This window comes from Drosophila suzukii, chromosome 2L (genome assembly GCF_043229965.1).
Source record: "Drosophila suzukii chromosome 2L, CBGP_Dsuzu_IsoJpt1.0, whole genome shotgun sequence".
NCBI classification, from domain to species: domain Eukaryota; kingdom Metazoa; phylum Arthropoda; class Insecta; order Diptera; family Drosophilidae; genus Drosophila; species Drosophila suzukii.
The window spans coordinates 12,048,957-12,075,880 of record NC_092080.1 but is presented as its reverse complement, the minus strand read 5'-3'; the positions used below and the strand labels follow the sequence as shown (position 1 = coordinate 12,075,880).

Genomic DNA, 26,924 nt, shown 5'->3' with positions numbered 1-26,924 from the left:
AATAATGTATTTCTAAGCAGATTTGTGATGGTATCTAACCATACATTTACGACTCCTTCTATAAGTACAATGTAACTACATCCGAACACTATCTGAGACAAGCACAATTGTTATTTTGAAGTTTTCACAATTATAAAGGTTAAAAAAATTAAGGAAATATATTTATTATAAAAAGACAATAAAAAAAACAACAATAAATCAATGAAATGGTAACTCTATTTGTAGTAATCTCATAAAAATGCAATCTTCACTCCTTAAATCTAAATTCCATATTAATATTAACAAAAAAATGACCATTTAAGGCATATTTTCGACGTTATCTAAACATTACATTAACGATTTTTAAATAGTCGCCTGATTTGAACCAAAAATAAAACGTGCTAGTAAAATCCCAATAAAAATTACCCCTAGAAAGGGTGTATAAATCAGAATCGCCACCCCGCACCGCAAATCATTTTTCGTAGGCGTCGCCTCTTTGGCCTTGTTTTTTCTTCGCTTTGAGTTTTCGCATTGGAGTTTTCCTTCCACACTGCACATTTCACCTCTCTGTGACGAAAAATCTTTGCCAATGTTTGTTGTCTATCGTAGAGCGTCCTGGCCAGCTGCATGTTGAATGTTTCTGCGAGTGCTCCACAAGATATTGCCGGTATGTGAGCCCTCTGTACCTCCCTGAATCTCAATCCACGCGATTGCCCAATACTAAACCCCGTTTCCCCCCACCTCCTAGCCAGCTTTTAGCCTTGTTTCTTTAGAGTCAATTGCAGCCACAACTGGAGCATAAATAAGCCGCAGAAACGACACCACCAGCCAGTCGAGATTCGGTGTTTGTTTCGGCGATTACTTGACTGACATTCAAATTTTTGCTCTTTGCAGTGCTGCAACGATAAAGAAATGAACTCGAACATATTTCTGGGCACAGCGGAGAACGGCCTCCGGCACGATAAGATTGTTATACTCGATGCGGGAGCACAGTACGGCAAGGTGAGCTCATCCTCAAGGCTTCTAGAAAATCTCTGCTTAAAATTACTAAATATATAATGCATTTTTCCCCTCAGGTTATCGACCGCAAGGTTCGCGAACTGCTTGTGGAGTCAGACATTATGCCACTGGACACGCCGGCGGCCACAATACGTAACAATGGCTATCGGGGCATCATCATCTCCGGGGGACCCAACTCTGTCTACGCAGAGGATGCGCCCAGCTATGATCCCGATCTGTTCAAGCTTAAGATACCCATGCTGGGCATCTGCTACGGCATGCAGCTGATCAACAAAGAGTTCGGGGGCACAGTTCTCAAGAAGGATGTCCGGGAAGATGGCCAACAGAACATCGAGATCGAGACCTCGTGCCCGCTTTTCAGGTGAGCCAGGAATACAGGAGATTTGGGAATAGCAGCAACAAGAAAGTGCCTGAATTGATAAAGTTTATTTAAGCGCTGATACAATGCTGCCAGATCAAATTTAATGCCAAGAACATTTCAGTTTAGGGCAGTCTATGAACTGATCTACACGTGGCCAGACATATTTACTACTTCCGAAATGTATTATTGAGTTAGCATACCTGGATGACTTGTTTTTACTAACATAACCCTTTTCTGTTCCCACAGTCGCCTTAGTCGCACACAGTCCGTGCTTTTAACCCACGGCGATAGCGTGGAGCGAGTGGGCGAGAATCTGAAAATCGGTGGCTGGTCCACAAACCGCATTGTGACGGCCATTTACAATGAGGTACTCCGCATCTACGGCGTCCAGTTCCACCCAGAGGTGGACCTCACCATAAATGGCAAACAAATGCTGTCGAACTTCCTGTACGAGATCTGCGAACTGACCCCCAACTTCACCATGGGAAGCCGAAAGGAGGAGTGCATACGGTACATTCGCGAGAAAGTGGGCAACAATAAGGTGTTGGTGAGTTTGGAAATATTTTTGTCTAGCGAAGTCTAGCATATTTTAATGATACCTACTTTTTACAGCTGCTGGTCAGTGGCGGCGTGGATTCAAGTGTGTGTGCAGCATTGCTTCGCCGTGCCCTGTATCCTAATCAGATAATTGCCGTGCATGTAGATAATGGTATGATATACAAGAGATAAGAGACCAAATTAAATCCATCATAAGAATATAACATTATATTAAATAAGGTTTTTTTAAGCAGAATATGCTTGTCATGAAAAAGCCTATGTTGAACTTATAAAAGTATAACATTTTGAGATCACTCAGCATTTGAAAATACTTTAAAAACTATCTTTTGATGTTGAGGCCTCTTTTAAAATAGTATATATCTTTTAACTACACATTGATATTAAAAAATTTGTGTTCTACACATAGGTTTCATGCGCGAGAAAGAAAGTGAAAAAGTGGAACGTTCGCTGCGCGATATTGGCATCGATTTGATTGTGCGCAAGGAAGGCTTCACGTTCCTTAAAGGTACCACGCAGGTCAAAAGGCCCGGTCAGTACTCCGTCGTGGAGACGCCCATGCTCTGTCAGACTTACAATCCGGAGGAAAAGCGCAAGATAATCGGTGATATATTCGTCAAGGTGACCAACGACGTGGTGGCCGAGTTGAAGCTGAAGCCCGAAGAGGTTATGCTGGCTCAGGGAACCCTCCGACCAGATCTGATCGAGTCTGCCTCGAACATGGTCAGCACGAATGCAGAAACAATCAAAACGCACCACAATGACACGGATTTGATCAGGTAATTTGATCATAACACTTTACTCCTTCTCTCTTACAGATTGATTTGATAAAATCATGACTAAATATTTCCGATTTACTAACTTCCGTCGTCTCAATGTTTCAGAGAGCTTCGCAATGCGGGACGTGTTGTTGAGCCACTGTGTGACTTCCACAAGGATGAGGTGCGCGATCTGGGCAATGATCTGGGTCTGCCGCCGGAGCTTGTGGAGAGGCAGCCTTTCCCTGGTCCAGGCCTGGCGATCCGCGTTCTCTGCGCGGAGGAGCCATACATGGAGAAGGACTACTCTGAGACTCAGGCATGTTTATTGCAATTACTTCCTAGTTGCGTTTAATAAATTGGTTAATACATAACAGGTGATTGCCCGCGTGATCGTGGACTACAAAAACAAGCTGCAGAAGAATCATGCTCTGATCAACCGGGTAACGGGCGCCACCAGCGAGGCGGAGCAGAAGGACTTGCTGCGAATCTCCGCCAACTCGCAGATCCAGGCCACCCTGCTGCCCATCCGTTCCGTAGGCGTGCAGGGCGACAAGCGGTCATACAGTTACGTTGTAGGCCTGTCCACGAGTCAGGAGCCCAATTGGCAGGACCTTCTCTTCCTCGCCAAAATCATACCGCGCATCCTGCACAACGTGAACAGGGTGTGCTACATCTTCGGCGATCCCGTGCAGTATCTGGTGACGGATATCACGCTCACCACACTAGGCTCGGCTGTACTAATGCAGTTAAGGCAGGCGGATGCCATCGCCAACGATGTAGGTTTATATAGGGTACGCTAAAAGAAGTTTTATTAAATGTTATACCCATTTCAGATAATAATGCAAGCTGGACTGTATCGGAAAATCTCACAGATGCCTGTCGTTCTCATACCCGTGCACTTTGATCGCGATCCCATTAACCGCACACCTTCCTGCAGAAGATCGGTGGTGCTGCGCCCGTTCATAACGAACGACTTTATGACTGGTGTGCCAGCTGAACCCGGATCCGTGCAACTGCCAGTGCAAGTAAGTACATTATCCAACTGCTTGAAATGTGTATACTGATTGGTCATCCGTTCAAAGGTCCTAAATCAAATTGTGCAAGACATATCCAAGCTGGATGGAATCTCGAGGGTGCTTTACGACTTGACAGCCAAGCCGCCGGGCACCACCGAGTGGGAATGATGCGTTCAAACCAAAACTTTCAGCAGCCATTTCATAGAAGTAGATGAGACAAACAATAATCAACCAACCAATAAGCGGCGGGCGCTCGATAGGACAATGGCCGATCGGTCGGTCGGTCAGTTGGTATAACGATCGAACGGCGGATGGATCGATCCTAGCCCTTTGAGGCCATCGCAGCTGCTCCTGCCTTTTAGAGAGACACGTAAAACGAGCAATTTAGGAGGCGCAAATACAGAACTGGGACTGCCGCTTCAAAAATTGAAAACAATTCAGGTTCATAATATCGATGATACATGTGTGTGTGTGTGTTTGTAATTAATGCGGAATTAAGCGAATCGAGATCTAACACAGATGGCAAACTATTTGCCAATAATACTTATGTACATTTTCATGTTTTGTTCCTTTTGTGAAAAGGAATGTGCCCACAAACCACGTAACAAACAAAAACAATTAATTAATAACGCATTTTTAGTTATATACATAAAATATATATATTATATACATACAGATATTAAATAATTGCAAACTCAAGTTCTGAAAGTTGTATATTTGCAAGAGAGCATATGTTTTCGTGGCAAAAGGCATAAAAAAAAGATTGTAAGAATACGAAACAAAAATATTGTAAGCTAAAATTATGAATTGTTATATAAAACGTCTATATTTAAAAAATGGCAAAACCAGAAAAAACAAACCGATTATGATACAAGAAATGTAATAAAACGAAAAATTGATTTAAGTCTTTGTGTTGCATGCTCTTTAGTTAGGACTCTCGATAACCTAATCCTAGGAATTTTTCTTTGTCTTGGTTAAAAAGTAAGGTCCTCCACTGGTGACCTTCTGCATTTTTTGAAAGGCTTCTCGGGATAGAACCAACTTGCTACTTTGGTTGTTTCTCAACTTCTCGAGGGAGGCCAACTTTTCGCTGATGGGCGTACGAGATTTTGTTTTTTCTCTAACTGTACGCAGGTTTCTTGAAGATTGGTTTTCGATAGTAACTTCCAAAGGCTTGACCGGCATAGGCTAATTGAAGAAAATAAAATAATATACTTTAGGGGGAAAAATAAAGAAATACAAGACTTACACACTTAAAAGGTGAATGATACCATATTAAATGTAACAAATAAAATGCAATGTAAGATACTAAACAATTATTTAGTTTTGATAGACATAATCGCTATGTGTTTTTAACTATTAACAATTAACTTACCACCTCCTTAGGCGTAGTTCTTTTTTCTCTGCTAAACATGTGATTTAAGAACAGGAGTTTATCCGTATAGTATAGTTTGGGTTGCACAGTTCCGCCCGAAAACCTCGCCTCCTGCTCTTGGATACGCTCCAGTTCCACATTGTAGCGCAGCCTGTGGATTAAATGTTTCCAAAACTCCGGGGGCGAGTCCAGTTTCATTTCGTTGGCGATCGCCTCCCAGATTTGATCCTTGCGCTCGAAGTTGAAGAAATCCTGGTGACACTGATTCCACAAGCACTCGTGGTCCTCATATAGGGCGATTAACTTTAATTTTACCTGGGCGTTTTGCATGAACTTCGGACTGGGTGAGAAGGTGATTGAGGCCCTTCTCAAGGAGGTCTCATCAGTGTAGGAATAGTATCCCGTGGTGGAGTCAAAGGAAGTCTGACTTCGTTCCTTCCTCTTCAGTTTTGCCAGCAGTAAGGCTCTACTTCTTCCCAAAGAAGGCTTCTCGGAGTGGGAATAGAACTGCGTGCTGGAAGCAACGGAGAGTTTTCTTCCTTTTCTTTTCATTATGGCTACTTGAGATTTAATTTACTACAAATTTTACAAAGTGATTCAATTTTTTAAATTGAGTTTCTGGTTTTGACAATTTAATTCGAGCCATTTAAATTTTCTCTCCTAGAATTTTCTTATTTCCCATTTTGACCAAAACAACTTCGGCTATTGATATTATGCTTTATTTTCCACTACATAATAATAATATCAACTCACTGTTGTGTCTTACATCTTATAATTGATACAATTAAGTTATTAATGGGGAAAATAAAGAGGACATGGGATATATTGAGGGAACTTATTGTCCGCTTTTCTGGTTTGTTGTTTATTGAATAAAAGATTTGGTTTAATACGTAGTACTTTGAGTTTTATTCGCACTTAATCATCTTCATCGTCGAGGCAATGGCAATCTGCAGAGCATTTAGACAAATTCGAAAAGAACAAAATCGAAGGAAACATTCATAGCAAGAATTAAAATAATATTGTGTATAATTATATATATAAAACTCTTACAAATTCTCGCCATCATTCGGTTACATAATTCACTTTTAAAATAGCACACTCAAATACTCAAAATAAAAATATAAACAATTTGAAAAAAATTGAATAACAATACCATAACTCGATTGCTTGCGTTGTGAGTCTGAGTGTGTTCGCCTACTGGGAGCAGGGGTCTAGGACAGGGTTCTGGACAAAGGGTCTTAAGTAGGTCCAGGACCATTTACTGGGCAAGCTCCTTCATGCGGTTAAGTGCGCTGCCAGCCTTGAACCAGCCGATCTGCAGGTCGTTCAGGGTGTGGTTCAGGGTGATCTTGTCGACCTTGTCGCCGTTCTTGATCTCGCATTCCACGGGCTTTCCAGGCGCCAGGGAGTTCAGGTTAAGCAGGGAGATCTTGCTTGTGGGCTGGATCTGTTGGTATACAAAATACGGATAAAATCTTTTTCTGAGTTAAGCTACACCTCACAAACCTTATCGTAATCAGCGGGATTGGCAAAGGTGAGGGGCAGCAGACCCTGCTTCTTCAGGTTGGTCTCATGGATACGGGCAAAGGACTTGACGATGATGGCGCGGCCACCGAGGTGACGTGGCTCCAGGGCGGCATGCTCGCGGGAAGAGCCCTCGCCGTAGTTCTCATCGCCGACGGCGACCCACTTGATGCCGTTGGCCTTGTAGTCACGGGCCACATCGGGAACTCCGCCCCAAGAGCCGTTCCGCTGGTTCTTAATGTTGTTCATCTCGTTGTTCTCGTAGTTGGTGGCGCCAATGAACATGTTGTTGGAGATGTTGTCCAAATGTCCACGGTACTTCAGCCAGGGTCCGGCGGCGGAGATGTGATCGGTGGTGCACTTTCCCTTAACCTTGATCAGCACGGTCAGGTCGGTCAGATCCTTGCCGTTCCACTTGTCGAATGGCTCCAGCAGCTGCAGGCGGGTCGACTTGGGGTCGACAGCCACCTGAACGCTCTCGCCGCTCTGTGGGTATACATTAAATTATTAAATAAATTTTCTAACTGCTTATGGATTTATTTGAACTCACAGGTGGAGGAGCAGTGTAGGTGTCCTGGCCGGGGTCGAAGCCCTGGGCGGGCAGCTCATCACCGAAGGGAGCCTTCAGCTTGAACTTCTTGCCATCGGATCCAGTGAGTTCGTCGGTCAGGGGGTTGAAGTCCAAACGGCCGGCGATGGACAGGGCGGTGACCAGCTCAGGACTGGTGACGAAGCAGTGGGTGGCCGGGTTGGCGTCGTTCCTGCCGGTGAAGTTACGGTTGTAGGAGGTGACAATCGTGTTCTTGTCGCCCTTCTTCACGTCCTGGCGATCCCACTGTCCGATGCAGGGTCCGCAGGCATTGGCCAGCACGGTGCCGCCGAACTTGTCGAACACCTCGGAGATGCCGTCACGTTCGATGGTGGCACGGATCTGCTCCGATCCGGGGGTCACGTTGAAGGGGATCTTTGACTTCAGGCCATGGCTCATGGCATCCTTGGCAATGCTGGCGCAACGACCCATATCCTCGTACGAGGAGTTGGTGCAGGAGCCAATGAGACCAACACGGATGTCCAGAGGGTAGCCGTTCTTCTTTGAGTTGGCGCCCAGCTTGCTGATGGGGTGGCCCAGATCCGGAGTGAATGGTCCGTTAACATGGGGTTCCAGGGTGTCCAAGTTAATTTCAATCAGTTCGTCGTACTCGCAGTTCTTGTCAGCTGAGAGGATCTTGCCCTGGTATTTCTGGGCCTCGGAGGCGATGCCAGCGCGGCCAGTAGACTTCAGGTAATCGGCCATGCGCTGGTTGAAGGGGAACAGAGAGGTAGTGGCTCCGATCTCAGCACCCATGTTGCAGATGGTGGCCATGCCCGTGCAGGAGATGGAGTCAACGCCCTTGCCGTGGTACTCAATGATGGCACCAGTGCCTCCCTTGACGGTCAGAATATCGGCCACCTTCAGGATAACGTCCTTGGGCGAGGTCCAGCCGCTGATCTTGCCAGTCAGGTTGACGCCAATCACCTTAGGGCACTTCAGCTCCCAGGGGATATCGGCCATCACGTCGACGGCATCAGCGCCACCAACGCCGATGCACAGACCACCCAAACCGCCACCGTTGGGGGTGTGCGAATCGGTACCGATCATCAGCAGGCCGGGGAAGGCGTAGTTCTCCAGGATGATCTGATGGATGATGCCACTGCCTGGCTTCCAGAAGCCCAGACCGTATTTGGCGCAGGTACTGGCCAAGAAGTCATACACCTCCTTGTTCAGGTCCTTGGCGCGAGCCAAATCCTTGGCTCCACCGACCTGGGCCTCGATTAAATGGTCACAGTGCACCGTGGACGGCACAGCCACCTTCTTCAGTCCGGAGGAGATGAACTGCAGCAGGGCCATCTGGGCGGTGGCATCCTGCATGGCCACGCGATCGGGACGCAGGCGCAGATAGGATGTGCCGCGAACGATGTCCTGGTTGGCGGGGTCGTCCAAATGGGAGTACAGCACCTTCTCGGAGAGAGTCAGGGGACGGTTCAGGCGACCACGCACCACCTCGAGGCGCTTGTTCAGCTTCTCGTAGGGCAGGAAGACGTCCGAGTCGAACTTGGACAGGGCCACCTTGGAGGCGCTGTAGCAAGAGGCGTGGAACTGGCGCACCACTGGGGCTTCAGCCACCACATGCTTGCCCACTCGGCACACCTGGAAAATAGAGGACGTTTAAGTAAAATTTTGAAATATTATAATATAAAGTAATACAATTTAAATTAAGTTCTTTTTAACAATACATTTTCATCATTTTTTTTGTTTGTGCTGTGAAAATAATGAGATCAAGATCGCTTAATTAGCACAGTGTCAGAACATAATTTAGCAGTCATGACGAGTACAGTATGTACTTTATTATTTGCCGTTCTCTTGATTTTTTATCAGCAGAGATTTTTTTCGGTACCCACTGTACTCTTGCTTATTTGATTGATTCGAGGGGACCGTAATAAACACTTGATTATCATGTCAGGAGGCCTCTCAACTTTAATTAGATTGGCACAGCTTTATCAGGAAATGTACAAATTTCAATAGGTCGTGATGTTTTTTTTAACAACAAAGACAGAAGGCAAGTGGTGACACTAAAAACATTCTGATGATACAATGATTACTTTAATTATCCTTTATCTATGTAAATGTTTACTTTTATATTTTAAATAACTACGCAATTGCAGTAATCCCAACATTCGTTTACTGTCTTTAATTTGTACTAAGGTCTATATTTAAGAAATATCTATATGTACGACTTCGCTTCCACATTGAAAACAATTGCTATTTTAAGATCGCTAGTCTGTGGCAATATATTTAGAAGAAGCATCCTGGAGGGTATCTGTTTATCACGTTTATTATTTTTGAATGACTAAAAATTTTCTATAAGCATTCAAACAAAATTATAAGATTGCAGCTGGGAAGCCTTTAATAAAATGTACATTTTTTATGAATTTAGTTAAAAAAGAAAAACAAAAAAATTTGAGAAAAATATGAAAACAGTACGAAAAATTGGACGAAAATTGAAGAATAAAAGTTAATTCAACAACTGTTTTTTTGGAGGTAGATTAAGGTGAACAATTTAACTTTTGGGGGTAAGTTTACTAAGAATATAAACAGTTTAGCTTGTTAAAAACGACAATTCGGCATTTTAAAGAGCAATACTTAAATAAAAATATATTTGAAATAGAAAACAGCTGGGATTGCAGTTTGTTTTGTTTATGCAAAGATAGAGCAACTTCTTAAATTGCAAAAATGCCTGGCAATTAACCGAGCCACGTGATGCACACAAACAAATCGCAATGAATGCAATGGCAATTACGTCAAATAGGTCATTAACTTGTTGGCAAGTACAGTGAAGCCCTTCTCGAAGCTGCCGTGCGTGGAGAAACCCCACTCGAAAGGCAAGGCTCCACCAATGCGCGTGATACTCGATTTGAAGAGCGTAATTTATTTAAGCTATATTTAGTCCGGTCACTATCAGAGTGTAAGTACACCTGTCACAGATAAGACGGGCCTCCCCCCCGAAGATATATGCTATAGAGGGCCTCCTGGTTAAATAACTGCGGCCCAGGCGATTATGTAAATCCGAAAGGCGTAGAACCCTCGCGAATTGTCGTTAATTGCTGGATGCCACCGATTTTGCATGGAGCACGATGTTCTACATTCAACCCATTTTGGATGCAGGGGGTCTATAGAATCACAAACACTACGTACTCGGTTACCTAACAACTTTGGGATTTTGCTTTTAGGTTAGAAAACGCTGTGCGAAAAGTTCGCGATTTTTCGATGCCCACATCCTGCTGGATGTGCCAAATATTGCCAACGATTTTTCGCCAACTTTCGCGCAGTGTTTCCAGTCGTCTTTATCGCAGCTTTGATTTTGGGTTTTTGCCGTTCGGAGATTATATATATGTATATGCATATATTTGCGTGGTTTATTCCGATCGGCTGGAGGCACAGGCTCCGGGATAGAACCTACCTGTGCCTGGGCGCTCATCAATCTCGCTGCCATTGTTCGCGTCCTGATTATACGATACTCGAATACACTCGATGGAAATGGAACTGATATTGCAGCGGAAACTTTTAGCCGTCAAAATTTTCAGCCCTCTCAGCCGGAAGATTTCAACACAGACTAACTTCTTTGGCACGGCGGCCAGTGTTCGTAGGGGGCGCGAATGTGCGGTAGTGGTGCCCGGTCGGCTAGTTTCCCGTCAAATCCAGATGCACTGCGAAAAAAGCTCGATGGATAAGCAGGGGCTAGAAATTTAGCAGTTATTTCACAGAAAGAAATTCCATTTCTAAAGGTTGCCCCTTTCCACCTAATTTTTTGAAATCAGGACCATAAGTTAAATGACGGAATCAAAGGTTAAACGCTATGGCGTCGGTACAAACATTTATGTTGCCATTAGATTGCTGGCTCCACCTTCATATACATATATAGAAAGTTATCATAAAATTAAGGCTATCATCATAAATGGCAGCCAACCAACCCATTACCGCAGATCTCTTTTAAAGTTCGTTAAGTTCACCCAAAATTGCTTATGCGAAAATTCATGTAATTTTTTACAGTATAATTTGGCTAGATTTAAGCCTTCAGCACTGACGTCATCCGCATAGATTTCCAACACTGCTCCGCTCCGTTTGTTTGCGTGGGCGGGCGATACTTTCCCACAACTGTGCGAATAATAAATTGGTTCGGCTGAGAAAATGTTTGACAATGGTCAGTCAGAATTAGTCCTGACCCCATTGCCTTCGCCATGTCCGAGCACCGAGGAGTGCACGAGATACCCGGGGAATACCATCCAGTGCCCAGAGAACAGGACGAACCGACTCCAGTGGCCTCATCCTGCTGCCGTCGTCCCAATTGCCACTTTGTACTTCAGGATGAGCGCAAGGATTGCTGCTGCAACCACAGCTACATCATACCCGTGTTTATACTCTTCGTCCTGGTGATGATAGTTCTTTTGTTGCCTTGGGAGACCATCCACCAAAATGAGAACGCAAACGGACCCGTTCCCGTGGAGAATCCGTTGCCATGTCAACTCGAACTAGTCGAGAGCCTGCCACTGGGGTTGAACTACAGTCAAGGGGAAAGGGAGAGCCACCACCAACTGAAGAGCACCTTTGAGTCCTGGCAGTTACTGCTGGGCAGGGCCAGGACATCGCTGGACATAGTCTCCCCACACTGGACGCTGCGCGGTTTGGACATCAACGATACCAGTACCGTGCCCGGAGAACACCTTTTTCAGCGGCTGCTCTCGAATGGAGATGCCGGCAGACCCAAGCTGCGACTGCGGATTGTGCTCAATCGCAGTCAGGATAGCCTGTGGCATGCGGATGCTCGCATCCTCGCCAACTACGGAGCAGCCGATGTCGTGGGCATCAACTTCCTGCACTCTAAACTATGGCTGGTGGACGGGGAGCATTTCTATCTGGGCAGCGCCAGCATGGACTGGCGATCGCTCACCCAACGCAAGGAACTGGGTGTTTTGGCCAGGAATTGTCCTCATCTGGCCCAAGATATGGGCAAGATTTTTAAGGCCTATTGGTACATGGGCAGCAATGAGGTGCCGGAGTACTGGCCTTGGATGTACCACACCCACATCAATCAGAGAAGACCCCTCTTGCTGAATATAAACAAAAACCATACAATGCAGGCTTATTTAGCTAGTTCGCCTCCTGGATTGGCGGCCACTGGAAGAAGTCATGAACTGGATGTTATTGTAGAAGCTATCGACAAGGCCACTGAGTTTATAAACCTTGCCCTGATGGACTATTCTCCGCAATTGAGGCGCAGTAACAAGCTGGAGTACTGGCCCATAATAGACAATGCCCTGCGTAGAGCTGCCTTGGAACGGGGTGTGGCCGTCAAGCTGCTCATTTCCTGGTGGAAGTTCTCGGATCCGAGCGAGGATCATTTCTTAAGGTCCTTGCAGGCTCTCAACAAAGCGAAGGAGGAAGTGGACATACAAATGGTAAAGGGAACTGCTAGAAGCGAAGGGAATTGATATTTTGTTGACGATTCGATTCTCTTTTAGCGTCGCTTTGTTGTCCCCACAACGGATGAGCTGGATAGGATTTCCGGTGGAAGAGTTAGCTGCAATTCCTATTTGGTCACCGATAGCATTGCCTTCATTGGTACCTACAGCTGGTCGGGGGAACATTTTAATTACTCGGCCGGCATCGGATTAGTCCTCCAGGACATGGACTACAACAACAACAGTCTGCGCACCGACTTGCTGGCCATTTTCCAGCGGGATTGGTTTAGTCCTTATGCTTTGCAATTACAGCCAAATTTAAGAATTTGAATTAGGCATTCAAACCCGCCGGCATTTTGCAACACTGCCATCAGCTGTTCATGTCATAACAAACTTCAGACCTAACCTCAATTCTCTGGAAGCTAAAATAAGTTTAAATTTCACGCCTCTCGAATAAAAATAAATCAAACAAAAAGCATGGCCAACAAGCCGACCCGGGATGTACTCGGCATTATCTTCCAAAACTTCTGGAAGTCCTTGCGGCCGCGTCAGTTTCGTGGGGATTTAATTGGGGAGGACTATTTCGGAAATAAGTACTACGAGATTCCGGCAAATCCATCGATTGGAAAGAGGAAGCCCTCGCGGTGGTTTGAACCGGCGGATAAGGAAGCCTTCGACCAGGAACTTACCGCCGAGTGGGAGGCGTGGCTGCGCGGACGCCGGGATGAGCCGCCCACACGCGAGGAACTGGTGAAGAACCTGCAGATCATGGACATGAAGAAGCGCAATGCCGCCGAACTGGAGGCCACCTACGCCAAGGGCAAGGACGACAAGGCGATGCCCAAGCAGGTGGACGGGCCGACCATCGGAACCTTTCCTAAATACAAGGAGTACGAGTTTATTCCTGGCAAGGAGCCACCGGAGAAGTAACTCCAGTATTGGTATTTTTAAAGAATTTAATGTGTAAATATAGTTAAATTGATCTTAAATGTTCTACCAATCGTTCAAATCCAAGTCCTTAACTATATCGACGGCTCCACCAGCCTCATCATAATCATCTTCTACTGCTGCTGGCTGGGGTTTCAACTTTTCGGGTTTCTCCTTTTTGGCCTTCTTGGCTTTCGGTGGCTCCACCTCAACCTCCACTTCCTCCTCCTCCACTTCATCGTCCTCATCATCTGATCCCACGTGCAGGCCATCATCGCCTTCATCTTCCGAGTCTGATGGGAAGAGCTCAACCTCACCGTTCTCATTCCTCACAGGCACTCCCGATTTTGGCGGCAGCTTCTTCAGCTTGGGCACATCATAGTCCGCGTTAATTTCATCCGTCTGCGCCGCCTGTCGTCGCTTTTTGATCTCGTGCGTCTTCAACCAGCTGGCATAGTAAATGTCCAGGGGCGTACGCTTCAGGCGGAGCTGCTGTTCCCAGGCGGCCACAGCTTGGGCATCCTTTATGTCAAAGTTAACGCTGCTCTTGCCGCGCTGTTGCTCTATGAAACGGCCGCTCTCCTGGATCTTCTCCAGCAGCTGCTTCAGCTTCCGAGTGTAGTTGGCATTCCGGCAATCCTTTAGATACGCTTTAATAGCCATCACAGTGGGCACCACCAGATCGCTAAAGGCCAGCGAGGCAGACTCATGAGCGAGATATTCCAGCAGAAGACCGCACACTTGCTCGATCACCTCATCCCGGAAGCCGTTCTCGGCCAACTGGCCTTTGTTAAGCCTCAGGATGCAAGTAAACTGCAATGGCTTCATGGACACCGCCGAGTGCTTACGATTAAAGGTGTTGCTCTTCAAGACCTCCACAATAAGCGGCAGCACTGGCACATATGTGTTGGTCTCCTTTGACAGTGAAATAAGCGTCTGCAAACAGTGGAATCGCAGTGGGAAGTACTGAGCGGTGGGTATCAATCGGATCACGCCAGTGGCAATAGTAACAAGTGGATAAACCAGAGGCTGCAACTGTGGATTGTTTGCACTTGCTCCCAGGAGATCCGCCCACAGGCGCAGGGAGTTAATGAATTGCCAGTTGTACACTGCTTGGAAGCTGTCCTTCTTCTTAAGGATCACTGCGTTTCGCAGGTGGATGGCCAACTGACGGATGTAGAGGAAGGCATGTTGATAGGTGACATTTAGATCCAGGGCGAACATCTCAACTAGCGAGCGGCGCATGAAGTTGATCCCGGGCAGGGTGTTTGGGGACACGAACTTGGAATTCCGCACATAGGCTAGGTACATGGCTTTCAGAACGTGGTTAAGCATGGTGGCCTGAAAAGATTTATTAACGTAAGCAAAATGGATATACAAATCAGGCCACTGAATCTACCTGTTGTTTCCTGGTTATCTTCAGGATGCAGAGGAAGGCCAGCACTCGAACGGTTTCATCACCAGTGGCCCAGAGCACAACTAATCGCTTCAAAATGGTCTTTCCTAGGGCCGAAAAGGGCACCACCATGCCGGCCATTTGATGCAGGTGCTTGAGCAGCACTCCCAGAATATTGGGACTCGAAACTTGCTCCACCAAGCGAATAAGATCTGTGAGGTAGTAGCGCAGACAGCCGCGCACCTTGACCCACTTTTTGTGCTTGTGCAGCGGTAGGCTGCTGTTGGGCTTAACGCCTAGCAATTTGATAATGGCGGGCTGCAGGTGGATCACGCAGAGCTGGATGACTCCGTTGAAGGCTGCTGCTCCGACGACCTTAAATGCGGCTGCATTGGGCTGGTTTTCGCCGCCGTCAGCTCCGTCGGCCGAAATGCTGGCCAGGGCTGAATTGAAGGCCTGGATCACCTTGCGCACAATGTCGATGGAGACGTTGGCCTGGCCCAATTGCTGTTCCCACTGGTGCAACAGGTTAAGGGTGATCTTCTGTGTGGCTCCAGATGCGGCCTCATCCTCATCTTCTTCCTCGAAGTCACTTTCATCGCTAGCCACAGCCAAATCCTCGCTGGGCTTATGGTACTTCTCTTCGTCATCCTCATCGTCTTCACTTTCTTCAGCCGCCTTCTTGGTCTTGTCCTGCTCCTGCTCCTCTTCGTCATCATCATCGTCGCTGTCCAAAAGATTAAAGTCCAGCAGCTTCTTGTCATTCTTCTTGAGGAAATCGTAGAACTCCGGATCAATATCCTTTAGTCCTTCCAGCTCCTCCTTGTGTGATTTCTTGGCTCCCTTCTTTGCTGGCTTCCCATTTTTCACCGCCACAGTGCCTTTTGGCTTTGATTTCTTTGTGACAACCTTTGACTCCGAGGCGGATTCCGCCTTCTTGGCTTTCGTCTTCTTCAGGGCATCCCTTACGGGCTTCTTTTTGCTTAACCCGGGCTTGGATTTGCCCAGGGTCTTTACTTTTTTCGGAGCCAACTTCATTTTTACACGAGCAAACTAAAACAAAATCGCACGTGTGCCGCTCAACAGGGTTGCCAAGTCGCCGAATAGCTGTGCAGAGTAGCCACCGCGTTGAAAATGGGAAATGAAAATTAAGCTTCAAAAAAGGTTAAAAATATAGCTAGAAATAAATATATTTTCAATTTTAATTGAAATTGAAAAAAACATACCTAGAAATAAATATATTTTCAATTTTAATTGAAATTGAAAAAAACATACCTATCAGTTGGTATAAGTTGATGTTTCCATTTATTTATTTTTCTGCTGGCGGGCATTAAATGCAAACAATAACATATTATACCGTATTCACAAAGCGATAGATATAAAACCACCAAATTGCCAGCACTATTGGCGGTTTCTGCAAGCGTTTTTTGTTGTTGGCGACTCGGTAAGTCGCAGGCGAAATTTTGTCTTGTCAATTGCAGTTGCAATTGGCAATTGTACTTGCTTCGCTCATCCGGAAAAAGCGGCGCCGGCGGAAAATGGCACGCAAGAGCCACAGTCACATTTACAACGCAATACCCGCCGGCCTGGAGTCGGACGAGGAGGAGATGGACAACCTGATGGCCAACCTGAAGATCAAGCGCCTGGAGGACATCACAACAGGTGCCGGGATCAATGGGCGTAACTTCGACGCCACTTTGGACGCGGAGGCGGAGGAGTTCTTCAAGTTGTTTCGCGAAAAGTGGAACATGTACAGCAAGAACAAGTCGCCGCATCTGGGACAGGAATTTGGAAAGGCCTTAATGGGTCACCAGGAGCCCCTCCTGTTAGCCCTCAAGATATTCGCCAACTGCCCGGACAGCAGCAACATCAAGCCGAAGAGCTTGTCACATTTTGTGCTGGACACGGTGTGCAAGCTTCACGAGGAGTACCCGCACCTCGGCGAGGGCTGTGACCCAAACACCAGCATGATTGCCTTTAACTTTGTGAAGACCTCTGGCCTGCTAAGCCTCAACAATGCTGTGATCTATGCCTATGGACTGCGCGAGATCCGCGATCTGTTGGTGCCCAAGTTGCGAGAGCTTCTGGACAACGGGCTCTACAAGGAGGTCACTCAGTGGTCTATTAGCCTGAAGCTGACGGACGAGTTCGACATGATGGAGCTCGCCTTTCCACTGATTGCCATCGAGAAGCTGCCGTTGGCAGAGGAGTATCTGGACCATGCCACACAGCAGCGCCTGCCTTTTGTCAAGTTCTTGGATTCGTTGCTCCACAAGGAGAAGTCGGTAATAGAGCTATGCGAGCATCTGCTGGAGTAAGTTATGAATGAGTAAAGATCCCAACCCTTATTAAACTCTATTTATTTACTTTAGTCGCTACAAAAATCTGAAAATCTCGCACCACGTGCTTAGCTATCGGCCCATTGCCAAGATCGTGGCTCGGTTGGCCAAAAAATATGGCTTTGACGATGCGGTTACGCCCAACTACAAGTTCACCAAGACGTGCAGCTACCTGCACTATCTATACCGCGAGTACGAGAAAGCGCGTATCAATCTGGCCAGCTTCCGGGAGCTGGTGAGCGTGCACGCCTATGACTACGCCCTGCGCAAGGATTTCGTAAGCTACATTGCCTCGGCTGGAGCTAATTCAGAGGCCATCTACTGGTACAAGGAGTTCAACATAACTCCAAATGATTGTCCGCTAGAGATCAAAACGCAGGTCTCGCAAAATGGCGCTGTCAAAGCTGCAGGCTGGGAATCTCCCAGCGAGGAAGACAGCAGCGCGGCGAGTGGCTGTGATATGTACCTGACCATGGACCTACCCGACGAGTGCCTTATCATTGTGGACAAGGCGGCACAGTTCGATCGCATGTTGTACCACCTACAGCAGGAGCACATCATCTACCTGGACTCGGAGTGGATGCAAAACGTGTGCGGGGACAGCCAGCTGTGCGTTCTGCAGATCGCCACAGGCCACAATGTCTACCTGATTGATTGCTTGGCGAAGGAGAGTCTGCGCACGGAGCACTGGCGGCTCTTGGGCGCGAATATCTTTAACAACGTGAACATCCTCAAGGTGGGCTTTTCCATGGTCAGCGATCTCAGTGTATTGCAGCGCTCACTGCCACTGCAACTACGCCTTCAAATGCCTCACCACTACTTGGACCTTCGCAATCTTTGGCTGGAGCTGAAGAAGCAGCGTTTCGGAATAGAGCTTCCCTTTGGTAACATTAATCGGGCCGGGGACGCTCTCACGGATCTCTCCTTGGTGTGCCTCGGCAAGAAGCTGAACAAGTCAAATCAGTGCTCCAACTGGGCCAATCGACCACTGCGGCGCGAGCAGATTCTTTATGCCGGTAAGTCGGGGATTGGCTCTCCCAAATCCAAGAAGACTAATGTCCTTTCCTTTCAGCCATCGATGCGCGCTGTTTGCTGCTGATCTACAACACGCTCCTTGCCCGCGTTTCCTCCATTCATGTGGCAATCGAGAAGAGTATCGCCAGCAATAACTTCCTCAGGCGCGGCGCCAACGTCAAGTGATGGAGGAGCTGGCCCCAAATAGATCCATGCACCCCTAGATGGATAGCGATTCTCATGTAGATGACGACAAAGGCGTTCGCCCAACCTAAATTTAGTTCAAACGTTAATGTTGAAAAGTGTATTTAACGTATATTTAGCGACTAGCAAGGCAGCTTGGTTAAATGCAGTTAGGACACATGTTACAAATCAAAAGCAAACCGTGTGACTGCAAAACAGAGATGAATTCATGAATTTAAGTTCTTTCGGATGAGTTACAGAAATCACTTTTAGGTTTCCGAGTCTCCTCGTTATATAATTTGTTTACTCACTGTACATACTTTAAAGACTTACATTATTCCAATTCATAGAGTACACGTATTATTTTGTATTTTCCGTTATGGCCGTAAAACGAGCCTCTTTATTTACCCCTCACGCATAATCAAAACTGAATAAAAGCAATGAATAGGATTGAACAATTTTTTGTTCTTAAATACTTTGAATAATTTTTGGGATCGGATTAAAACAAGTGGAATGAAATAAATGCATAGAGGGATTATTGAAGTGGTGTGGCGTACTTGCTATTCCAATCCCGCTCGAAAACGTTGCGCAGGTCGCTTCTTAGGTTTTTGGTGCTCTCGGTTTCGTGGGTTTCGCTAAGTACCAAGCCGATGCCGGCAGTGTCCGTGAAGTAGTCGCCACTCCAGTTGGAGGTGCCGATGTAAGCCACTCGGTCGGTGACCATATATTTGTTGTGGTTGACCCGACCAAAGGGAATCTTCTCCTGGCTTGAGTCCGTGGGCACAATAAACCGGCGCTGTAGAGGAATAATTAAACAATTTCTTGTTAAAATTTTTAGTCTAATGAGCAACAAACTTTTGGTAAACCGTCCTATAGTTTAAGCAACATGTCATTGGGAGTTTAATAATAATATTTTCAAATACTTAAAAAAAAGTTTAAAGAGAGTGTTTGGAGTTCTACTCGGTTAAGACCAAAATAAAATATCTACCCACTTTATAATCGTAATACTCACAATTTGAATATCAATGTTATCTTGTTTGGATGACAGGTCCTGCAGGGACTTAAGGTACTTGTCCTCGCTGGGATTGGAGTGCTTCCACCAGGAGATAAGGAGCTTCACTGCCACTCCCCGCTCCACAGCTGCTCGCCGCAGTGCATCGTCGATGAATGGCCAATAATGGTGGTTTTTCTCGTAGATAATCAGCGGATAGTAGTCCATAACCGCAATGTTTACGTAAGTTATAGCTGAATTTATAGTGTTGAGGATGGCGTCCAGGTCGTTTGTTCGTCCCGAAGGCGAAAGAGGGGGCGGAGAGCTGGAGAGAAAGCCATTCATACTGGTGTTCTTGTTTACTTTTATCCCCATGGGCCTCTCTAAATTGTAGTTTGTTTGGTATTCATATCCCCAATGGGGAATTTGAGAGCTTTCACTTTTGCCCAAAGCCCAGTACTCCTCAAAGATCTTCGTTACGTCATGTGTAAGTTCCCAACAGTTCTGGACGAGCACACCCATCTCCTTGACTTGGGTGAGGGCCCGCCAGTCCATATTGGCGCTGCCCAGGTAAAAGTGCTGACCGTCAACCACCCACAGTTTGGTATGGAGTACTCCGCTTCCGAAGTACTTTGGGAAGGAGAGGCTCACCACCTCGGCAGCTCCTGCGCTGGCCAACGATTTCGTGTTCGAATTGGGCGACACACTGGAGGGTTCACTCTGGGCAATGCGAATCTTGATCCTGGGCGACCGGCTGCCGCCATTTCCGTTCGCCAGTAGTCTGGCGAAGATGTCCTCTCCCGGCTGAGTGCTGTTATCGTCAACACCGGGTGTGTCCTCACCCTTGAGTGTCCAATAGAATGAAGCTATGTCCAGTGAGGTCTTCGCGCTGTCCAACAGCTGCTGCCATGCTTCGTAGGTGCTCAGGAATTTCGGGCTGCCATCGGGATATGTTAGGCCAATGGGTATGGACTCCACCAGCTGAATGTCGCAGTCGACCTTTCCCCTCAGTCCATGTCCTCCGGCCCCACGATACTGATGGAGGCGTGGGCGGGGCTAAAATCAGGATTATTAGTGGATTAAATAAAGTATATTAGTGTGAATCTATGATTGTTTAAATACCTGGAAGTAGGAGCTGCCGAGGAAAAGAAGCATGAGCAAGGACACTGTCACCATTTGGGCCGCCTGTTGACTCTCCGCCGGTCTTTGCCTCTCCTCGGTGTCCTGGCCAGTGGCCTGGCCATTTTCCACATCGGCTTCTTGGTTTTCGAGCTTCTTGTAATCCGGCATGTCGAAAAATTAAAAGATTGTGATTAGCCACAAAGGCTTTGTTATCTTTATCGGTATGACAGTTGATTATAGATGGTTCTCTCTCGAATTAAAGAATGATAAAGAACCAATGATCGGAACTTTCAGTAGTGTTCCATTCCGTTTGTTTTCTCTCTCATTCCATTTTAACTTTTCATGGGTGGAGGAAAAGGGATTACAATTTAGGCTTTTAAAAATATATATAACCTACAATTTGAATCTACACTACGTTTAAAAATTACAAAACAATATGTAGAATATATAAGCATTTACTTTCATTACGCTCCTTAAAACCCCCAAAGGTCTTACTACGACCCTGTCTACGCCACTTGCAGCAAAACAAAGTCAGCTGTTTTAATCAAAGTTTGTTATTGCTCTCAAAAATGCTGCGAAAATCATTATTTGCCAGCGAGTAAGTAAAAAATAATACTGAAACCATATATCAAATAACAAGACTTGGCATTCCAGAAAGCTGAGACAATCGCTGGTTAGAGTTTTGGTGCGAAATTCGACCAGGAGCAGCAGCACAGCGACGTCACTGGATGCCGGCACCCAAAAGGAAGTGCGCCACCATGAGAACCATGCCTCCGAGTGGTGGAATCAAAATGGAACCATGGGTGCTCTGCATGCCCTGAATGAGATTAGGTAAGTGATCCGAGTTCTAAGCGCTTTATTTGTACATATTGCTGAAGAGTTGTCCCCCCTCAGGGTTCCCTTCATCCGAGATGGCATCGTTTCGCGGGGCACAGTGAAGCCTGGTTACGTAAATACCACCAAGGTGCTATTGGGGCAGCATATTCTGGAGGTTGGATGCGGAGGTGGACTGCTAACGGAGCAACTGGCTCGTCTGGGTGCCCAGGTCACGGGCATAGATCTGGGCGAGAAGTTAATTGAAGCTGCTCGCGATCACCTCAAGTGCTCCAGTCCGGAACTGGCTAGCAAAGTGATGTACAAAATGGAGCCCGTAGATCAGCACGCCAAGGCGAATTGTGAATCCTACGATGCTGTAATAGTATCTGAAGTTCTGGAGCATGTCGATGACAAAGTGGCGCTGCTGGAGGCCAGTGTGCGAACCCTTAAGCCTGGAGGATCCATTTTCATCACCACCTTAAACAAAACAATCCCCAGTTGGTTCGGCGGCGTTATACTGAGCGAATATGTACTGAATCTTGTGCCCAAGGGAACGCATCACTGGGACAAGATGATATCCCCATTGGATGTTCAGCGTATCTTGGATACAAGTAGGTTTATCTCTTAGTATTATTTTTGGATGAGTATTATCCTTAAAACTTGGGTCCTTGACATACTATCAGGTCAGCCTGGTAGTTGGAAATACCTTTCGACAGAAAGTGGCTTTGGCTTAGAAAGTTTTACTGTGTTTTTCTTAGCCTCATTGTATTATCAATAAAATCGGGATAGTTTTTTCAAGGTAGGGTTTTCTGCCATAAACCTTGATGCTTAGGTAGAAAGGCAAAAATACAATTTTCCAACCTGTACTTACACCCTTTTTTTCTCAATTTGCAGTGAACTGCCAGACGGTGTTGGTAAATGGAAGCACCTACGACTTTTGGAACAACACCTGGCGGTGGATCAACAACACCCAGATGTGTTACGCCCTGCAGGCGGTGAAACAACCACTGAGCGAATCCAATTGAATTCGATTATTTTATTTAACTAGTAGCTAGGTCAGTGTGTAACAACTAAGGAGTAAACTAATCGTCATCCGAGCGCGGTTTCTTGAATTGCTGTTTCTTCTTGGGATGCGGGCTCCCACTCTCGTTGCCGCTGTTCTTTCTTTTAAAGTCCTTTTTGGTGCTGAACTTCTTGCCCATGCTGCCGGCCACCGTGGGCGCCTTGTTGGCATAGTAGGCCTTGGCCATGTCCTGGTCGGACACCTCCTTGGGCTGCTCCGGCTTTGTGCGGCCCTGCTTCTCCGCCAGCTCCTGTTCCATGAGCAGCTCCAATTCGGGGTTCATGCCGCGGAAACTGAGGCGTCCGTCGATCAGGCCGGCGCATATCGAATAGCTGGATTCCACGATGAAGTTCGAGGTGGAGTTCAACATCTTCTGGTTGATCTCGTTGGAGTACAGTGCCCTACTCTGCTCATCGTCCGCCTCCTTCTCCACTTTGACCTTTGTGCGCTGCATGAACTTCATGTCCAGGACACCGCGCGAAAGTCGAGGCTTTGACTTGGCTGGCATTTTGCCGGTATATTGTTTAATCACAATAATGTCGAAATACTTTTGACCTCAAAACTAAGGCACGTTGATTTTTTTCCTCAAAGCAGAATGAGCGAACAAAACAAACGGCGGAATAGTTAGTGTTGCGAAGCGCCGTTTAGCTGACCAAGAAAACGTGGCGCGCCCTCGTGTTTATGCGATGTTTAAAATAAATATTCAAATTACTTTCGAAAAAAGGATGCATTATAATATTGTACAATCAATGAGTTTTGGACAACGTAGTAGCATTAAGCTCTTTCCATGGGACCCATTCAAAGCAAGATTTGAACTTGATTCCTTGTAAATCAAAGAATGGACTGTCATCTCCCAAAATAAAGAAATATTCTTTCAAATGCTTTCACCCCAGGACTTACATTCTTCTTTATCAATGTCACTGAGTTTTTCAAAATTAATTATGATTCTGTAAATTTCTCGTCCCCATAAAAAGGCAATGCCCAGTTCCAGCTTCATGGGCACCTTTAGCAAAAATTACCACAACCTGGTCAGCATAATCGCCAACAACGATTCCGAATCACAGAATCCTCAAATCCTTAATATGAAACGCAATCGGAGAGCCAATTTGGTGACCCAAAAGAAGTTGATTGTGCTCAATGGAGAAAGCAGTAAGGAACCGGCAAAGAAACCAAAAGTTGCAATACCACAAAAGAGTTCGATTCCTAAGGAGTATAAGGCGCAACACATAGCGAACCTTTGCGATGTAAGAACTTGTGTACATTATATTTACTTTTAGCTAAAATGTTAGTTTTTAGGTAATTCGAATAGACTTGGAGCAAATCAGCGATGAGTTCTTTTTCGAGACCAAGTGGAAAATATTGGATGTGCTGAGGGATGCACAGCTGAAGCAGCTGCAGGATACGGTCCGAAGCAGAGCTGAAGAATCAAATTGCACGTGCCTATGAAGATTAATTCAAACAAAAGAAAATAAATGTGAAATAAATTTAAACAAAATAGCAGTGCTGCAAAGTGCGCGCAGATCGATTCATCGATTAACTATCGCATAAAGGCGCGTCGCTTTGCCACACTGCGCAGTGCGCACACAGAATAGAGGGAGAATGAAAAAAGTGACATAAATGGCGGAAAGCAAACCTAGCGCCAACATTCGTATTTTCGTTTAATTTTCGCTCCAAACTCCAATTAATTCGCGATTATTGCTCAGTGCATACCGAGTGCAGGCACACAAAGAGTTACCAGAACGGGAAAAGAGCCATCGAATCGTTTGCGGACCATGTATAAGCGCAAAACAGCGAGTATTGTTAAAAGAGAAGGCAGCTCCGCAGCGGGCACCTCCTCTGCGATGAAGATGATGATGATGGGCGCTGGCAACGTGGATTCGGATGAATCCCAGGCCCATTCGCAGACTTATGAGCCCGTATCCATCAGCATGGACACCTCCCCGGATCCGCCCACGCCAATCAAGTCCCCTTCGCAATCACAATCGCAGTCACAGCCGGGACAACAGCGATCCGTGGGCTCCCTGGTCCTGCTCACCCAGAAGTTTGTGGAACTCATGAAGGCCAACGGCGGCTCCATCGATCTGAAAGCGGTACGATCCGGACTTACATCTAAGCGTTCACCCTTAAATCAGCCCTTTATCTACCCCTCTGCAGGCCACCAAAATCTTGGACGTACAGAAGCGCCGAATATACGACATTACCAATGTTCTGGAGGGCATTGGACTAATAGATAAGGGCAGACACTGCTCCCTAGTGCGCTGGCGGTAGGTGCTCATTTGCATTTTAGGGCGAACTCAGTCAACTCGAACTTTGTAGAAATTACCTTACCTTACCCCGAATGGGGTGGCAATCGCTCTGCAAAATACACCACGACTGTACAAACAGGTGGAATTTTGCGTAAACTTAGTGTTATTAATTGACAACAGGGCTCTAAATTAATTGTTGTGCCATATATTAAAGATTCCATATTAGGCTAATGCGTCTTTAACATTTAAAATACCCAAACAAGTAGCACTCGACTCCAAGACTTAAAAAACTACTACTAAACTATTTTGTTAAGGCTTTGTTGCGTTAACCATGAGCCAGACCTAGAATATCTGTTTTGGGTTAACTTACAAGTAATATTATTAAAAATAACTAACTCGAAACAAACAGGTGCAACATTCGTTATACAGAATACTAAGCTTGGTTTATAAGTCTATCTGACACAAACTATGCATACCTTGTGTATTAGTAGGTTCTTAATATATTAATTTAAATATGTATCATTTTTATTAGCGGTGGGGGCTTTAACAATGCCAAGGACCAGGAGGACTACGACATGGCGCGTAGCCGTACCAATCACCTGAAAATGCTGGAGGATGACCTAGACAAGCAACTGGAGTATGCACAGCGCAATCTGCGCTACGTAATGCAGGATCCCTCAAATAGATCATACGCCTATGTGACACGTGACGATCTACTGGACATCTTTGGAGATGACTCCGTATTCACCATACCCAACTATGACGAGGAAGTGGATATCAAGCGAAATCATGTATGTTACATTGCCTCTTTTATAATTGTTTACTTGATCCAGTTAAATAATGGAAGCTTGTATCTTTTATGTCTTGGCACACTCTTTCCTTTTATTATATATAAAGATATATACATTTATATCTACCTTATTAACGCTTGTCGACCTCACTCTTCTTTTGTTATATTGTATGATGTCAGTATAAGAGTGGAATCATCCTAAACCCATGTCTCCTTATTTGCAGTACGAACTGGCCGTCTCGCTCGATAATGGCAGCACAATCGACATACGTCTGGTGACGAACCAGGGCAAGAGTACCACAAATCCCCACGACGCGGACGGGTTCTTTGACTATCGCCGCCTGGACACGCCCTCGCCCTCGACATCTTCGCACTCCAGCGAGGATGGTAACACCCCAGCGGGCACGGGGAACGTAATTACCGATGAGCACGGGTACTCGTGCAATCCCGAGATGAAGGATGAGATGAAGATCCTCGAGAACGAACTGACGGCAAAGATCATCTTCCAAAATTACCTGTCAGGGCACTCGCTGCGACGATTTTATCCTGATGATCCGAATCTAGGTTGGCATTTCTTGGCCGCCTTTTCAAAATACCGTTTTCTAAATTGCTGGTTTACTTTTAGAAAACCCCCCGCTGGTGCAGCTGAATCCACCCCAGGAAGACTTTAACTTTGCCTTGAAAAGCGACGAAGGAATCTGCGAGCTGTTCGACGTACAATGCTCCTAACTGCGGGAAGGCATTTACTTCTTAGGACTCTAGCTCGACTGCAACTGGCCGCGTGCGTTGTGCAAATATTTATGATTAGTACAATTCTGACTTTTGATTTCTCTATATCGTCTAGAAATTTTAATTAGTTTAATTCCTTGTAATTTCGCCAGACTAACAGCAAAACCAATAAATTCATAAATGCACACATTTGAGCGTGTGTGTTTGTTTATACATTTTAAACATACAAAAATGGAAGGCCGTGAATCTCTAAGGGATGGTGTTTTATTTTTAAACAACGCATTGTGATATTATAGACATGATATTAAAGACATAAAAAATCTGGGGACCGCAAATAACAGTTGTTACACACTTAGGAGGATACTAAAACTCTTAAAAAACCCATTTAAAGCGACCTCTTAGTTTCCGCAATGACTTAAAAAACTTAAACTGGTCAAAAAATATCGAATATTTCCGGGCTTTTATATAAGCCAGAAATAACAGTACTTTTTGATCGGCCAAAGTTCTAGCAATAAGTTATGTTAAAGTTTAAAAATAACTGTTATTTTTGACTGATAAAAGTCATATGAAACCGTGAATTCTTCAGAGGAATAGGAATACCTATTGATCATGACCAGTTGTGAAGGGTTTTAATATGGTCGTGAAATGGTTTAGTTTTCAACACAACTTTAAAAAAGAATTTTAAAAAAATGAAGTTTTGATGCAAATATGCTAAGATCT

The 26,924-nt window shown here is 45.8% G+C and overlaps 12 protein-coding genes and 1 non-coding gene across 13 annotated transcripts; 8 read left to right on the top strand and 5 right to left on the bottom strand.

Moving 5' to 3' along the window:
* The first annotated feature begins 873 nt into the window (after positions 1–873).
* Positions 874–4,596, top strand: bur (GMP synthase burgundy). The gene is made up of 9 exons (XM_017084079.4): positions 874–981; positions 1,056–1,360; positions 1,607–1,907; positions 1,973–2,069; positions 2,325–2,694; positions 2,800–2,992; positions 3,051–3,452; positions 3,510–3,701; positions 3,759–4,596. Exons 1-9 carry the CDS (start codon positions 892–894, stop codon positions 3,858–3,860), a joined length of 2,052 nt encoding a protein of 683 aa, XP_016939568.3. The 5' UTR covers positions 874–891; the 3' UTR covers positions 3,861–4,596.
* LOC118876860 (small Cajal body-specific RNA PsiU2-38.40.4) lies at positions 1,389–1,524 on the top strand. The gene has a single exon (XR_005013799.2). It is a non-coding gene; the product is annotated as a small Cajal body-specific RNA PsiU2-38.40.4 (non-coding RNA).
* LOC108017125 (uncharacterized) lies at positions 4,326–5,779 on the bottom strand. The gene is made up of 2 exons (XM_017084093.4): positions 5,068–5,779; positions 4,326–4,880 (listed from the first exon to the last, which is right to left on the bottom strand). The coding sequence occupies exons 1-2, from the start codon at positions 5,617–5,619 to the stop codon at positions 4,644–4,646; spliced, it is 789 nt and encodes a 262-aa protein (XP_016939582.3). The 5' UTR covers positions 5,620–5,779; the 3' UTR covers positions 4,326–4,643.
* Positions 5,780–6,075: 296 nt separating this feature from the next.
* mAcon1 (Mitochondrial aconitase 1) lies at positions 6,076–10,761 on the bottom strand. Its single transcript, XM_017084068.4, has 4 exons — positions 10,590–10,761; positions 7,142–8,779; positions 6,574–7,077; positions 6,076–6,514 (listed from the first exon to the last, which is right to left on the bottom strand). The coding sequence occupies exons 1-4, from the start codon at positions 10,620–10,622 to the stop codon at positions 6,326–6,328; spliced, it is 2,364 nt and encodes a 787-aa protein (XP_016939557.1). The 5' UTR covers positions 10,623–10,761; the 3' UTR covers positions 6,076–6,325.
* A 467-nt stretch (positions 10,762–11,228) lies between these two features.
* On the top strand, positions 11,229–13,112 carry LOC108021214 (5'-3' exonuclease PLD3). Its single transcript, XM_017089812.4, has 2 exons — positions 11,229–12,585; positions 12,649–13,112. The coding sequence occupies exons 1-2, from the start codon at positions 11,368–11,370 to the stop codon at positions 12,916–12,918; spliced, it is 1,488 nt and encodes a 495-aa protein (XP_016945301.3). The 5' UTR covers positions 11,229–11,367; the 3' UTR covers positions 12,919–13,112.
* Positions 13,049–13,577, top strand: LOC108021215 (NADH dehydrogenase [ubiquinone] 1 alpha subcomplex assembly factor 2). Its single transcript, XM_017089813.4, has one exon. The coding sequence runs from the start codon at positions 13,066–13,068 to the stop codon at positions 13,516–13,518; it is 453 nt and encodes a 150-aa protein (XP_016945302.2). The 5' UTR covers positions 13,049–13,065; the 3' UTR covers positions 13,519–13,577.
* Noc2 (Nucleolar complex protein 2) lies at positions 13,531–16,002 on the bottom strand. The gene is made up of 2 exons (XM_017089811.4): positions 14,915–16,002; positions 13,531–14,856 (listed from the first exon to the last, which is right to left on the bottom strand). The coding sequence occupies exons 1-2, from the start codon at positions 15,947–15,949 to the stop codon at positions 13,582–13,584; spliced, it is 2,310 nt and encodes a 769-aa protein (XP_016945300.3). The 5' UTR covers positions 15,950–16,002; the 3' UTR covers positions 13,531–13,581.
* Positions 16,003–16,329: 327 nt separating this feature from the next.
* Positions 16,330–18,905, top strand: Nbr (exonuclease mut-7 homolog). Its single transcript, XM_017088005.4, has 3 exons — positions 16,330–17,225; positions 17,284–18,266; positions 18,323–18,905. The coding sequence occupies exons 1-3, from the start codon at positions 16,450–16,452 to the stop codon at positions 18,448–18,450; spliced, it is 1,887 nt and encodes a 628-aa protein (XP_016943494.3). The 5' UTR covers positions 16,330–16,449; the 3' UTR covers positions 18,451–18,905.
* On the bottom strand, positions 18,808–20,829 carry Pld3 (Phospholipase D family member 3). Its single transcript, XM_017088018.4, has 3 exons — positions 20,561–20,829; positions 19,460–20,494; positions 18,808–19,243 (listed from the first exon to the last, which is right to left on the bottom strand). Exons 1-3 carry the CDS (start codon positions 20,726–20,728, stop codon positions 18,983–18,985), a joined length of 1,464 nt encoding a protein of 487 aa, XP_016943507.3. The 5' UTR covers positions 20,729–20,829; the 3' UTR covers positions 18,808–18,982.
* A 173-nt stretch (positions 20,830–21,002) lies between these two features.
* Coq3 (ubiquinone biosynthesis protein COQ3, mitochondrial) lies at positions 21,003–22,488 on the top strand. Its single transcript, XM_017088031.4, has 4 exons — positions 21,003–21,158; positions 21,215–21,391; positions 21,455–21,987; positions 22,271–22,488. Exons 1-4 carry the CDS (start codon positions 21,130–21,132, stop codon positions 22,399–22,401), a joined length of 870 nt encoding a protein of 289 aa, XP_016943520.3. The 5' UTR covers positions 21,003–21,129; the 3' UTR covers positions 22,402–22,488.
* Positions 22,393–23,052, bottom strand: Mpp6 (M-phase phosphoprotein 6). The gene has a single exon (XM_017088041.4). It carries the CDS (start codon positions 22,945–22,947, stop codon positions 22,459–22,461), a length of 489 nt encoding a protein of 162 aa, XP_016943530.2. The 5' UTR covers positions 22,948–23,052; the 3' UTR covers positions 22,393–22,458.
* Positions 23,053–23,312: 260 nt separating this feature from the next.
* On the top strand, positions 23,313–23,885 carry LOC118879768 (uncharacterized). Its single transcript, XM_036822732.3, has 2 exons — positions 23,313–23,683; positions 23,736–23,885. The coding sequence occupies exons 1-2, from the start codon at positions 23,417–23,419 to the stop codon at positions 23,883–23,885; spliced, it is 417 nt and encodes a 138-aa protein (XP_036678627.3). The 5' UTR covers positions 23,313–23,416.
* A 159-nt stretch (positions 23,886–24,044) lies between these two features.
* Positions 24,045–26,436, top strand: E2f2 (E2F transcription factor 2). Its single transcript, XM_017069548.4, has 5 exons — positions 24,045–24,529; positions 24,594–24,703; positions 25,218–25,476; positions 25,700–26,039; positions 26,101–26,436. The coding sequence occupies exons 1-5, from the start codon at positions 24,212–24,214 to the stop codon at positions 26,202–26,204; spliced, it is 1,131 nt and encodes a 376-aa protein (XP_016925037.2). The 5' UTR covers positions 24,045–24,211; the 3' UTR covers positions 26,205–26,436.
* Positions 26,437–26,924: the final 488 nt, after the last annotated feature.